We start from the raw sequence: 13,423 nt of genomic DNA on the forward strand, positions 1-13,423 counted from the left end.
CCTCTCCTGCAGTGTCCGCAAGTCTGTTCTGTGTCTGCGTCTCTGTTGCTGCTTGTCCTCTTTGAACAGGCTGATGATAGCAGAAGTGTCCTTAAATTTGGCAGGTGACCTGGGAATGTTCTTCTTAGGATGTGCTTCTATCATCTGACACAACTGAAAGCATGCCCTGGAGTAACCCCTGATAACACAGGACCATTCTCTTCTGAACTGGAGTCCTAACCTGCGTTAGAGGGTGAGGGATTATCCCAGGATGAAATAATGTGACCGGGAATACCATTTCCCTTTCGAGTTCAAAATGTTCCCCTAAAACAATGTTTTCCCAACCTGGTAATCGGGAATGAAGGATCTCTGTCCTGGGCTGACAGGCTGAGAGATATAAAAGCAGCCAAGAGAATTGTGGTCCGTTCAGACCTTTACAACTCCCTAAAGAGAAAAGGGGGTTAATAGTTGTTTCCTGTTCTATTTTTAAAGATGGCTTTAAAAAGACAAGCAAAAGCTAAATTTAGCAAGTTTTTTAAGTGAGAAGGATCCACTAAGGAAGTGCACAAGGCCATGTGAGATTCCACTGTGGGTATCTGCATCAACAACAGGGAAGTGACCTCGAGGCTTAGGTCACTTCTCTCCCCAGAGATGGTATTTAAGGGGCCCCTGGTGGAGGCAGGCATCAGACCTTCCTCACCTCCTGAGTCTCCCTCCTCACCTCTCCTCTCTACTCAGAGTCCCTTCTACCGACACCATGGGCTGCTGTGGTTGTGGAAGTTGTGGTGGCTGCGGCCGTGGCTGTGGCGGTGGCTGCGGTGGTGGCTGCGGCCGTGGCTGCGGTGGTGGCTGCGGCCGTGGCTGCGGTGGTGGCTGCGGCGGTGGCTGTGGCAGCTGCACCAGCTGCAGATGCTACCGGGTGGGCTGCTGCACCAGCTGCTGCCCCTGCTGCTATGGCTGCTGTGGGGGCTGCTGCAGCGTCCCCGTGGTCTGCTGCCACCGCCGCACCTGCAGCTGCAACTCGTGTGGCTGCGGCTGTGGGAAGGGCTGTTGCCAGCAGAAGAGCTGTTGTCAGCAGAAGTGCGGCTGCCAGAAGCAATGCTGCCACTAGGTGACCGGCTCAGTCTCTGTTCTGGATGTCTCTCTACCCTGTTCACCTGCCCTACCTGACATCACCTGGGATTCTAGGACTTAACCTTCCTGGGCTGCAACTTTGCTCCTGGATTTGGATTCCTGTCTCTTCTGCTTTGCGTATTTTTAGTTTCTCTCTCTGAAAAGTTTCCAATCGATTAGCAAACATCCAAAATAAAGGCCCAAGTACAACCTGACTCCTAAAGAAGAGTCAACATCACTGAGCTCCGTCAAATAGGATCACAATTCCCAATATCCTTTAGATGAACATTTAGTTCTCAATTATGTGCTCTTATCACTGTATACCTTTTCTATCACGTATTCCTGTTTATCAACAACTGTTTTCTAAATTTCCTAATAAAATAATTCAATTTATCATTTAGAAGTTTCTCTTTGCCTTTGTTTTGGTTTAATTATATTTCACCTCCTAGAAGATCTCAATCTCTTAGAAGTCTCTTGGTGGAGGGGCAGTGACAGTGGAGCCAGGAAGGACCATGAGAACAGTTTTTCTGTCTCCACTGTCTATGAACTCCAGTTTCAACACAAGCAGAACAAACATACTTGAAAGTGTGGCTTTGTTCACAATTTGAATTCACTTTTGAGGTAACAGTTTTATTTACAGATGGATGTTTTCCTAGTTTATTAAAAGTCCTGTATTATTCACAAAGAACCAGTTTAAACAAAGTTTTCATAAATACATCTACTACCAAACTATGGATGACTACATTGCCTTAAGATTTCCATCCACTGGGGCCATTTACTCTTTGCTTGGAGGGCAGAGCTCCACCCCTGCAGTGCGGGCCCTTTCATTTTTTTCCGCATATAAATTCAGGCAGCAGTGTACAGTTAGAATTTTGCTATTATTAGTTTAGCTTCCCCTGGTGGCTCAGTGGTATAAAGAATATGGCTGCCACTGCAGGGCCACAGGTTCGATCCCTGGGTTGGGAATAAATCCCCTGGAGAAGGAAATGGCAGCCCACTTCAGTATTCTTGCCTGGGAAATCCCATGGACAGAGGAGCCTGGCGGGGCTATAGTCCATGGAGTGGCAAGGAGTGGGGTCATGACTTAGTGACTAAAACAAACAAAACAACTACAAAAATCAAAACCATCAGGTTGTGCTAAATAAGTTGGCATTGGTAGATGTGATATTTATGTTATGTTTGTTCTCTTGCACCAGACTTAGGCCCCACTGGTTCTTTTGAAGTAACTGTTGCTTGCTTTTCTGTTTATGTTATTGGGTTGCCCAAAAAGTAAGATTGTACAAAAAACCTGAACAAACTTTTTGACCAACCAAATAATTTAGCCTCATTTGGGATTTATTGTTAAGACTTAGGGTTTCTTTCTAATTTGTATCAGATCTTAATAGCTTAAGATATAATTTATGCTTTTGTGTATTTATTTCCGTTTCTTAGACTCTTAAGCCTATCAGGACTTTGAGCCGTCATCTAGTCTGTGTCCCTTTGCCAGACTGTTGGAAGTCCTTTCCTGTTGGAAAATCATTATGTGGGTAAGATCTACCTCTCTCATTCCTAGAGGAAACTAGACCTTAGTTAATCCTCGATAATCATCATTCATTTTGAAGAGGCAAGTTGAAATACAAGTGATGTTTTATGATTCAAACCATGATAGTATTTAGAAGGATTTGAATATTTCAGAAGAGTTTGTTTTCTGTTGACAAATGTTCATTGAAAGGCTCCTAGGTATAAAGATAGGTCTAAAGAGATGATGCCAGTTCAAAGATGGAGCAGACTCTGCCTTAGAATGTTTGTGGGGGATGACTGTGCACACAAATAATTCTAATTCAAGGCTAAGTGTGATGCCTGGCCTTGTAGATGTTTCCATCAGAGCTAGGAAGACCATTCTTACAAACACCCAGAACAGGTTCATTGCACTGAACCATGTGGCTTCTTGTTCCACGCGACCTTTTCAGTGTATGTTTTCTCCGTCACACGTGGTCCAGTTTGGACAAGAGCCAGAGAGTGGCAGAGGCTGTTATCCCTAGATGGGGTGGTCAGCATCATTGTTTTTGCATAAGTTTCCTCATTCCTTTGCTACAGGCATGAGTTTCTCAGATGGACCAAGTACTGGGAACAAAGTGATGGGTCACAATGTAAGAAAGAAAATATTTTCTGTAGCTCAGTTGAGCTCAGCAAATCTTTTCATTCTTCAATCTGATATTATTTGCACTTAATTTGCAAATTCCTATAGGCCCTGCTTATCTGTTTCCCACAGTAAGGCACACAGACTGTTTATGCCAATTATTCAGATAACCTAGTGAAGATCCAAATTCTCAGTAGGATTACAGAAAGCAAACTAGTCACCAATTGAGTTATGGTGTAGAATGTGTGAACTCAGAGTGCTCCTCCTCCACTCTCCAACCCCCATCACACCCTCTCCCCACCCTGTCCATGCATAGAGTCTGTTCATGGCATGGCATGTTCATGGCATGGTGTTTTATGTGATGGGAATTAGTGTGGACCATGTTCAGAAGGAGGGAGAGAGCAGAGCATGTCAAGGAAAGCCAGGAACCAGGCTGCATACCTGGACCACATCATGGATGCAACAGCAGCATGTTTCTTTCACTTAAACATCAAGAATGAGTCATTACACAGGTTCACCTAAGTCACAGCATCTCTTTAGGCCTACAGCTCAACACTCACAGAAACACAGGTGGTTGATACTCATCACACATTACCGAGAGAGTGGATTTGTTTGCAAGGGCTGCCATAACCAAGGAGGACAAACTGGGTGGCTCAAGCAGGAGTTCATTTTCTCACAGTTATGGAGGCTGCAAGTCCAAGATCAAATTCAAGTTCCTCAGCTGCAAGTCCAAGATCAAATTCAAGTTCCTCGGCTTCAAGTCCAAGATCCAGACGTCAGCAGGTTAAATTTCTTCTGCAGCCTCTCTCCTTGGTTGCAGATGGCTTCCATCTTGCCTGTCCTTCCCTCTGGGCATGTCTGTGTCCTTACTTCCTCTCCTTAGAAGGGCACCCGCCACATTTGTTTAGGACCCACTTTAATGATCTTCTTTTAACTTAATTACCTCCTTAAATATTTTATCTCTACATATAGTCAGGTTCGGAGGTACAAAGGGTTAGGACTTCAACATATTGATTTGAGCATGAGTGGGGGGACACAGTTCAACTCATAACAAAAGAACAACACAACCTAGAGATGTCATATCACATGTCCTTCATTCTTGTGATTTTGCTTGTGACCTATATTTGCTTTGCTTTTTGTTTCTCTGTAGCCTTTATGGATGTACACATATCTTCTTTTCTATATCAAACTGCCACCTATCTAACTGAAGGAATCATGTCTTCTGGGTATCCCCCCATAAGACTCAGCTCCATGCCTGGCAAATAAACATTCAGTAACTGTCAGTGGTTGACTGGCCACCTGGGTCCCTTTCTCACAAATTAGTGTCAATGATGAATGTGACATCTCTTTCATCCTGACAGCCTCGTGTCTTTTATTCACAGTGACTGAAAGCAAATGCACATGTCTAATGAGAGGGACAAGGGACCAACAGCCTAAAAAGGGTTCTATCTTCCGTGGGAGGAGTGGCTGTATCTCCAGAATTTGTCTGCTCAACCTTTCTTTGTGGGAAAACTGCCCCAAGGATCCCCAGTGAGGAAACGTTGGGTAAGAAGGATGGATGGGGCTTCTCTCTTGACCAATCCCTCCTAGCTGGGAATAGCCATGTGATGATTGTGGTTCTAAGAGTGGAGTGTGGGACCAGAAGGACGAATCAGAGGGTGGAGGTCCCGGGGGATAAATCCTTGAGGCTGAGATTAACTAAGGGGAGGTGGGTAACCAGAGAGCACTAGAGGATCAGGGCTCTTGGAGGTGGGGGGAAAAAATGAAAGCATAGTCAGGTGACTGCCAAAACCTACCTCGTCAACTTAGAATTGGGGGAGACACACACTCTCATCAAATGCTATCTTCTGAATTTCAAGGAGCTGAGAAGGAAGACCTCCTTTGGAAGTCTTACCTGACATGGTTACTTCACTCATGCCTCCTTTGGTTATTTAGTTCCATTTGGTCAGTTCAACCTGTTTAAACATCTGCCTTGTGTCAGGCTCTGTGTAGAGGGACAAGAAAACACCCCAAGTGAACCTCGTGGGGTTGGTGCCAGAATGTCCTTCTGGGAGACATTTCCTAGGCGCTTGGCTTCCCTCAGGCTTTACTCTCCTGTCCAGCCCTGCTGGGAACTCCCAACTGACCATGATGGATTAAACAGCTGGAGTCCACAGAAAAGGGCCAAGGAAGGGTATGGGAGAGTGACGGAAGGGGTGTTTGGGGACACGTTTTATCATGTATATGGACTCTTCAGGGAACGGGGTGCTTGAAAGTTGCCCTTTTTGATTGTTTGGATTCCAGTGCTCACAGTCTCACGTTATAACCGAGGGCTGATCTTGTTGTGTTCAGAGGCTGGTCTCAGACATCCATGGTGCTGGTCTTGGCTAGAGCTAAACTTTGTGGTCCGGCTCTGGGAGGTCTGAGCTGGAGGATATGGATGGTCAGTGAGGGAGATGCCTCGTTGGAAAGCACAGGTGAACTGCAGAGCTAGTGGCAAAGGAACATGTGGGACCCAGCACCTCCATTTATGTTGTTTTTTGAAGTTGTTGCTGTGGTTATTGTTTAGTTGCTAAGTCATGTCCAACTCCTTGAGACCCCATGGAGCGTAGCCCGCCAGACTCCTCTGTCCATGGGATTTCCCAGACAAGGATACTGGAGTGGGTGGCCATTTTCTTCTTAGTAATGAGGCATGACAATTATAATCAAAATGCAGGAGAAGGAAACTCTATGAAGAGATGAAGAGTGATCATCATAAACATGAGCCTAAAGGTGACCAAGCTCCTGAGTGACCCCATGACCATGCAGGATCTGTACAAATATTTACTGATGCATTAAGACTTCTGCTGCTAAGACTCTATCCAGGGAGAGATTTGGGGAGAGTCTAGTGTACTACATTGAAGTGCTAACACTGAGGATGTGCCCCTAATCCCCTGCTTCTTTATAAACCCACACAGATTACTCATTCACTAACTACATCTATGACAAAAAGTGTATCTAGTTTTTTTTTTTCTTTTTTTTCTTTTTAAACTTTACATAATTGTATTAGTTTTGCCGCATATCAAAATGAATCCGCCACAGGTATACATGTGTTCCCCATCCTGGACCCTCCTCCCTCCTCCCTCCCCATTCCATCCCTCTGGGTCGTCCCAGTGCCCCAGCCCCAAGCATCCAGTATCGTGCATCGAACCTGGACTGGCAACTCGTTTCATACATGATATTTTACATGTTTCAATGTCATTCTCCCAAATCTTCCCACCCTCTCCCTCTCTCACAGAGTCCATAAGACTGTATCTAGTTTTTGATTCATTGCTGCCTTTACTTATGTAACATTTGCCTTGTCTATTGGGATCAAAACACATTTCTCCTGATAGACTGTTGAGAGACTTGAAAGAGAAAAGAGATGGGTCTTGCTCTAATGCAAATCCAGGTCTCCTGTATTGCAGGCAGAATCTTTACCCTCTGAGCCACCAGGAAAGCCACAGCTAACACTAATGCAATTTACTAAGACAACAGTGGCTTTGTGTCTACAGGGATGTCAATGCAATGGTGAAAATAAGACACAAATAAACACAAAGTTAGAGGCATTTCGAGAATGTGGAACATCAACTATCTTGACTCAGTTTTGTTGAGAACATGATTTGAACAGCAATTGACAGAGAAGGGGGCTTCTCAGGTGGCAAATCCGTCTGCCAATGCATGAGACTCAGGTTTTATCCCTGAGTTGGGAAGATCCCCTGGAGTAGGAAATGGCAACCCACTCCAGTATTTTTGCTTGACAAATCCCATGGACCGAGGAGCCTGTCAGCTACAGTCCATGGGGTCGCAAGGAGTCAGACACGACCGAGTGAATGAATGCACACACACACACACCCCACACACACAAAACAGAGAAGACTACACATTTATTATTTTGGCTGGTGTTTATTAAATGCAGGCAGGAAAACAGAAACTCCAGAAATGTGAGATTTCCATGGACTGATGATAAGGATCCAGCCATGTTTGTGACTTAAAAGTCAAAGAGGAGCAGACAGAAAGAGAGGGGTAGTCTTACCTAGAACATGGCTCCCTGCAGCACCTTCCCAGAAGCCAGACTGGCAGCCTAGTGGCAACATAGCTTCTGGCAGCTGCACTTCTGCTGGCAGCAGCTCTTCTGCTGGCAACAGCCCTTCCCACCGCCGCAGCCACACGAGTTGCAGCTGCAGGTGCGGCGGTGGCAGCAGACCATGGGGACGCTGCAGCAGCCCCCACAGCAGCCATAGCAGCAGGGGCAGCAGCTGGTGCAGCAGCCCACCCGGTAGCATCTGCAGCTGGTGCAGCTGCCGCAGCCACCACCGCAGCCACCACCGCAACCACCGCCGCAGCCACTGCCGCAGCCACCACCGCAGCCACCACAACTTCCACAACCACAGCAGCCCATGGTGTCAGTAGAGAGGACTCAGGAGAGGTGAGGAGGGAGACTCAGGAGGTGAGGGAGGTCGAATGTCAGCTTCTCCTGGAGGGGATCCTTATATACCAGCTCTGGGGACAGGAGAGGGAAGACACATGACCACTTCCCTGTTGCTATTTGTCTGGATTTACATGGAAGACTGCATCATCTTTTATTTACTTCCCTTTTAGATATCTTTGCCTTTACCAAATTTTCAATGTTTTTTTTTCTTTCATAAATCTATATTCCAGTGCAATTTGAAAAGGCTTAAAATGTTCCAGGGAAGCATGCTGAGAACCCGGCTGTCAACAGGAATGGGCAGACTTCTCTATCATCCTGCAATACCCGGGGACTATCACTGTGAGTGTGAGTGCTGGGCGGGGTTGTCTACAGCCCACACCTGCCATTGGACAGCCCCCAGGCCAGGTGATCTGTGAGCTTCCAAGGGGGTCGGGACAGTGAAGCCTAAGGTACAATCCCTGACCTCAAAGAGTTTGCAATATAGTGACATTAGAAGCTGGGGATGTGAAAATGGCCACAAATTCCAAACAGGGCCAGAGGTTGTGATCAGGCTTTGTGACCAGTGGGAACTGCTGAAGCTAGAACTTTTCATTCTCCACCTCTTCATTTGAGGTGTACCTTTGTGATTTGTCTTCTCACAGCCAGGCTGTAATGATTCTTTTTAAAACAGAAATATTGGGTTGGCTAAAAAGTTCGTTCAGGTTTCTATACCCTCTCATGAAAAAACCCAAATGAACTTTTTGGCCAGCCCAACAGATCCTCTGAAGAGTCTGCATACTGATAGTGTATTCTTGGCATGTGTAGCTTTGGATAAGGGACTGATTTTGTCTTTGATGATATGACACCAGCTGATGTCTGAGGGAAGCATCCCTGTGCTAAGTAGCTGACTTAGATGATTCTGAGAGCAGGGTGGATACCCAAGGAGTACAGGTACAGAGGCCAGAGAAGTAGGGGAAGAATGGAGTCTGTGGCAATGAGATGAAGCATGTAGCCGTGGATCCTGGTGGGATGTGAGCGCTGGGGACCAACACGGAGGCTGTGAAAATATAAGGAAGGAAAAACGAGAGTGCTGGTGGCCTTTTCATCACACAAGCTGATGTAGGAGCATCTCTCGCCATCACTGAGTCCAGAGACCTTGGTGGGCACGTTTGTCTCCCGGAGCTTCTCTGGCAACAGGCTTGCTGCTCAGAATCCACATTGTCAATTTGGTGAGACTGTTCTTCAGAAATTTGAGTGAAAGGAGATGCTGTGGCCCCAGGACTGATAGGTGGTGTTATCAATGAGCACAGACTATTTCTGTATGTGGACCAAAGAGCATTTCAGCTGCTCAGGGGGTGCTTCATCAGGGGTGAGGGGGGCAGTGGAGCAGACAGAGATAGATGAACAGATGTGAGAGCTTTTAAAGGGGCAAAAGTAAACTGAATTTTGTGAAAGACTAGATATGGGCTGAGAGAAAGAAAAGACTCAAAGACGACTTTAAAATTTTTATTTAGTTATTTCTTTCTGACTGTGCTGGGTCTCTGTTGCTGTGCACAGGCTTTCTGTAGTTGCAACAAGCAGGGACTGTCTTCTTTGCGGTGTGCGGACTTTTCATTGCAGTGGATTCTCTTGTTGTGGAACACAGGCTCTAGGGCATGTGGGCTCAGTAGTTGTGGCTCACGGGTTTAGTTGCCCTGGGGCATGTGGGATCTTCCCAGGCTAGGGATCAAACCCATGTCTCTTGCTTTGGCAAGTGGACTCTCAACCACTGGACCACCAGGGAAGTGCCAAAGGCAATTTTTTAAACGGACTGCCAACTTGATGGGTAAGGAACTGTGGAGAAATTTACATTTTGGGGGGAGGGGGAGTCAGGGAAGATTATGAATTGAGTCTGGGACAAGTGACACTGGAGGTGCCTCTGAGACGCCTGCAGGGAGAAGGTGGACTGCAAGTTGGCTAAGTGTGGAATCTGAAGAAGATTCCAAGCTGGGTGTGTGCATCTGAGGAACAAATCCAGGCATATACATGGGGAAATGGAAACCATGGGTGTGGACATGAGCATTCAGGGAGATAGTGTAGAGTGAGAGAGGAGAGCATGGATCAAGGCTTCTAGTAGACAACTTTTGAGGTTACAAAAAGGAAAGACGTTAATTTCATTCAAAAACAATTTTTGGGAATAGAGCTGTGAACATGTAGCTTCATAAGAACTAAAATGGCCAACGTAATGAGGCAGAAAGTACACAGTACTAACAAAGGGGAAATGTTTGAAAGAGAATGGCTTGTTCAGTGTGGGCATTCATGTTGACTTGCCTGCCTCTCAAAATTTCTGTGAAAGCAGGGTGATTTCAACTGACTCTTTGGAGAGAAAACCATTAAGGAGAAACAGAACGGGGGCTCATAGCAATCCAGGGCCTTCTTACTTCAGAATCTTAGACTCAACTGGGCTTCCTCAAAGATCCCCTCCAACAGGTTAGCACCTCTTGGCTTGTTTCTAAAATGACTTTAAAGAGGAAAGCTAAAATTAGCAAATGTGTTGGGTTAAATGTAGTCCTTAAGAATGTGAACAAGGAAGAAGCCTAGACAACCCTATTTGAAAGCTGCAATGGCAGCAAGGAGGAAGTGACCACTGGTCATGAGGCCTGGGTCACTCCCTCTCCCATCTCCCAAGATGGTATATAAAGGCCTCGCCAGCAGAAAGCAGCATCAGAACTCCCTGCCCTCCTGAGTCTCCCTCCTCACCTCTCCTGAGTCCTCTCTACTGACACCATGGGCTGCTGTGGTTGTGGAAGTTGTGGTGGCTGTGGCGGTGGCTGCGGCGGTGGCTGCGGCGGTGGCTGCGGCGGTGGCTGCGGCAGCTGCACCAGCTGCAGATGCTACCGCGTGGGCTGCTGCACCAGCTGCTGCCCCTGCTGCTATGGCTGCTGCGGGGGCTGCTGCAGCGTCCCCGTGGTCTGCTGCCACCGCCGCACCTGCAGCTGCAACTCGTGTGGCTGCGGCGGTGGGAAGGGCTGTTGCCAGCAGAAGAGCTGCTGCCAGAAGAAGTGCAGCTGCCAGAAGCAATGTTGCCACTAGGCAGGCTGCTCTTTGCGTGCTGCTGGTACCCATTCTGTTAGTAAAGCTTCCATCCTTCTCACCCATTTTTCCTCTACTCTATGGTCCTGGACCCTCTTCCTGGCTTTCTTTGGTACCACAAATCCCTCCATCTGGAAAGTTTCCCAACTAAAAGGAAACATCTAATGGAAAAATTCTGTGTGCAGCCCAGCGCCTGAGTGATTGTGCACATCAGTAAACTCAGCTGAATGAAATCTTGATTCCTAATGTTTGGTTTGATGGATATGAATACATCCAGCTGAATACCACCATTCAGCTCATTCCTTGATATACTTTTCCCTGTTTGCAGGCATGGTTTTCTTTTTCCCTTTCTTATTCTTAGTTATCCCATAATGTTGTCCAAATTTCCTAATAAAATAAAAACTAGATACTCATAAGAAAGCAGTCTTTTTGTTTTCATTGTGTTCTGAATCCTGGTTTGTCTGTTCTGAAACTTCAGAGACTTTATCTTGAACAAAGCCTTTAACTCCCTCGCAGTGGCAGCATAGCAAACAAAGGTCATATAAGAAGCTCTGCCAGGTCCAGAGGGACCAACCTTTCTTCCCAGTGAAACATCACTTTGCCTCCGTGACCCCTCCCTCCCTTACACCCCGTGTGTTGACTCCTTTGTTTTATTGATGCAGCACAATGTGGCCCATCAGCAGCTGCTCTGAAAGCTGAGCATGGCCATTCTCTTCAGGACCCAAACACAGAATTCAGTGGTGGGAATAAGACTATCTGAGCTTTTGATGAATTCTGTTACTGATATATTCGATCTTTTTCTTTGCCTCTTCCTGTTCTTCGTGTGTGATGTTTTCTTTTCTCATTTTTTTTTTTCAGCACACTGCAACATTCAATAAAAACACACTGAAATATTTAAAAATAAAACACATTAAATTGCCACAAACTCTCCCAATGCCTCTATCTTCTCAATTATCTTTAGCAAAAGTAATAAGTGAAATGAAGGAAAGGAAGGATGAAAGGCCATCAAGGGGAAAGGAAGCTTTCAATGTATTTTTCCAGGAGGAAGTCTTTTCTTCCACTGCTTAAATTTCATTTAAGCGCAACAGGATAACTGCTTTTTTTCCCCTTCCCTTTTCTATTCCCTTCTTTCTCTCCCCTCCCCCTTTACCTGCTTTTCCTTTCCTTTTTTTCTTTTTCTGATTATTTTCTGTGGTCTACAGCCATATCAACCTGAATGCGCCCAATCATGTCTGATTATTTTCTACAACTTTTTCCAGTTGTTGAGATTTTGCTGTTTTATTAGCAGTAGAGATGGGAGGCTGAGGAGATCTGGATCACAATAGTTCAGTCTTTTCACTTTGATGCAACCTCTAAGTTCAAAAAAGTGGAAAAAATCCAGTGTGGATAACAGAAAAATAAAACAAGTTAACAGTAAAGCTGGGCTCAAAATCAAGACAAATAACTCTGTGGAAGAGACTCAGAATGGAAATGCAGAATACGAGGTTGCATGTATTGGGTTCTGGGCCTGTCAGTGGGCTAAACGGAGAGTGGGGATGTGATAGTATAGCCAATATATCTCACTTGATATGGGGGACCAGAGTCAGGCTTACTTTTGAGGTTAAGTGCCAGATCCTCTTGGATCTTAAAAATAATTTACTGCTCTTGGTTGCCTGTGCTATGGCTTCTAAACTGCTTCACCAGAGACACTGGTTTTGATGCTTTTGAACTGTGGTGTTGGAGAAGACTCTTGAGAGTCCCTTGGACTGCAAGGAGATCCAACCAGTCCTTCCTAAAGGAAATCAGTCTTGAATATTCATTGGAAGGACTGATGCTGAAGCTGAAACTCCAATATTTTGGCCACCTGATGTGAAGGACTGACTCAATGGAAAAGACCCTGATGCTGGGAAAGATTGAAGGTGGGAGAAGGGGATGGCAGAGGATGAGATGGTTGGAGGGCATCACTGACTCTATGGACATAAGTTTGAGCACGCTCTGGGAGTTGGTGATGGACAAGGAAGCCTGGAATGCTGCAGTCCATGGGGTCAGAAAGAGTCGGACACGATTAAGCTACTGAACAACAATCTTGCTCAAGAATCACCTATGCTATCCCAAAACTACTATGGGATGGGGCAGGAAAGATAACTATTAATACAAAACTTCTAGACAGGAAGACGCAAAGAGAGTGGGGCATTGAGGCGAGAAGAGAAATAGATGAAAATAATACCAAAAAACACCTCCCTGCAAACAAGGTTCAAAAGCTCTTAATAGTGGGAGCCTCTAAGATGGTGCCCATGATTCCTGCCTCGGGTTTACTCGTGAAATCACCTCTGTTGAATATTGGCTGGTCTAATGGTTCATGATTGCAAGTTTATATCTTTAAAAATAAGAACTTACTAAAGCATAACCACTCGCTTCCCAGGTGGTGCTAGTGGTAAAGAACCCGCCTGCCAATGCAGGAGACATGAGACACGGGTTTGATCCCTGAGTCGGGAAGATCCCCTGGAGGAGGACGTGGCAACCCACTCCAGTATTCTTGCCTGTGAATCCCATGGACAGAGGAACCTGGAGGGCTACAGTCCACGGGGTTGCAAAGAGTTGAACATGACTGACCCAACTTAGCACACACGCAAAGCCTAACCACCAACTACTATCACACCTAAAAATATGAATAATTCTTTAATATCTCTAGTCAGCGTTCAGAATGTCCTGATTTTCTCGTATTTTTAGTTTCTTGGTATGAAACAGGATTC

At 45.8% G+C, this 13,423-nt stretch overlaps 3 protein-coding genes across 3 annotated transcripts; 2 read left to right on the forward strand and 1 right to left on the reverse strand.

The window, feature by feature from the left end:
• The first annotated feature begins 654 nt into the window (after positions 1-654).
• Positions 655-1,488, forward strand: LOC123328590 (small cysteine and glycine repeat-containing protein 4). The gene has a single exon (XM_044926161.2). The coding sequence runs from the start codon at positions 737-739 to the stop codon at positions 1,088-1,090; it is 354 nt and encodes a 117-aa protein (XP_044782096.1). The 5' UTR covers positions 655-736; the 3' UTR covers positions 1,091-1,488.
• A 5,585-nt stretch (positions 1,489-7,073) lies between these two features.
• Positions 7,074-7,684, reverse strand: LOC123465473 (small cysteine and glycine repeat-containing protein 7-like). The gene has a single exon (XM_045164614.1). It carries the CDS (start codon positions 7,608-7,610, stop codon positions 7,293-7,295), a length of 318 nt encoding a protein of 105 aa, XP_045020549.1. The 5' UTR covers positions 7,611-7,684; the 3' UTR covers positions 7,074-7,292.
• Positions 7,685-9,108: 1,424 nt separating this feature from the next.
• Positions 9,109-11,861, forward strand: LOC123465474 (small cysteine and glycine repeat-containing protein 9). Its single transcript, XM_045164615.1, has one exon. The coding sequence runs from the start codon at positions 10,386-10,388 to the stop codon at positions 10,689-10,691; it is 306 nt and encodes a 101-aa protein (XP_045020550.1). The 5' UTR covers positions 9,109-10,385; the 3' UTR covers positions 10,692-11,861.
• Positions 11,862-13,423: the final 1,562 nt, after the last annotated feature.

Source organism: Bubalus bubalis, chromosome 2, assembly GCF_019923935.1.
Source record: "Bubalus bubalis isolate 160015118507 breed Murrah chromosome 2, NDDB_SH_1, whole genome shotgun sequence".
Classification (NCBI taxonomy): Eukaryota; Metazoa; Chordata; class Mammalia; order Artiodactyla; family Bovidae; genus Bubalus; species Bubalus bubalis.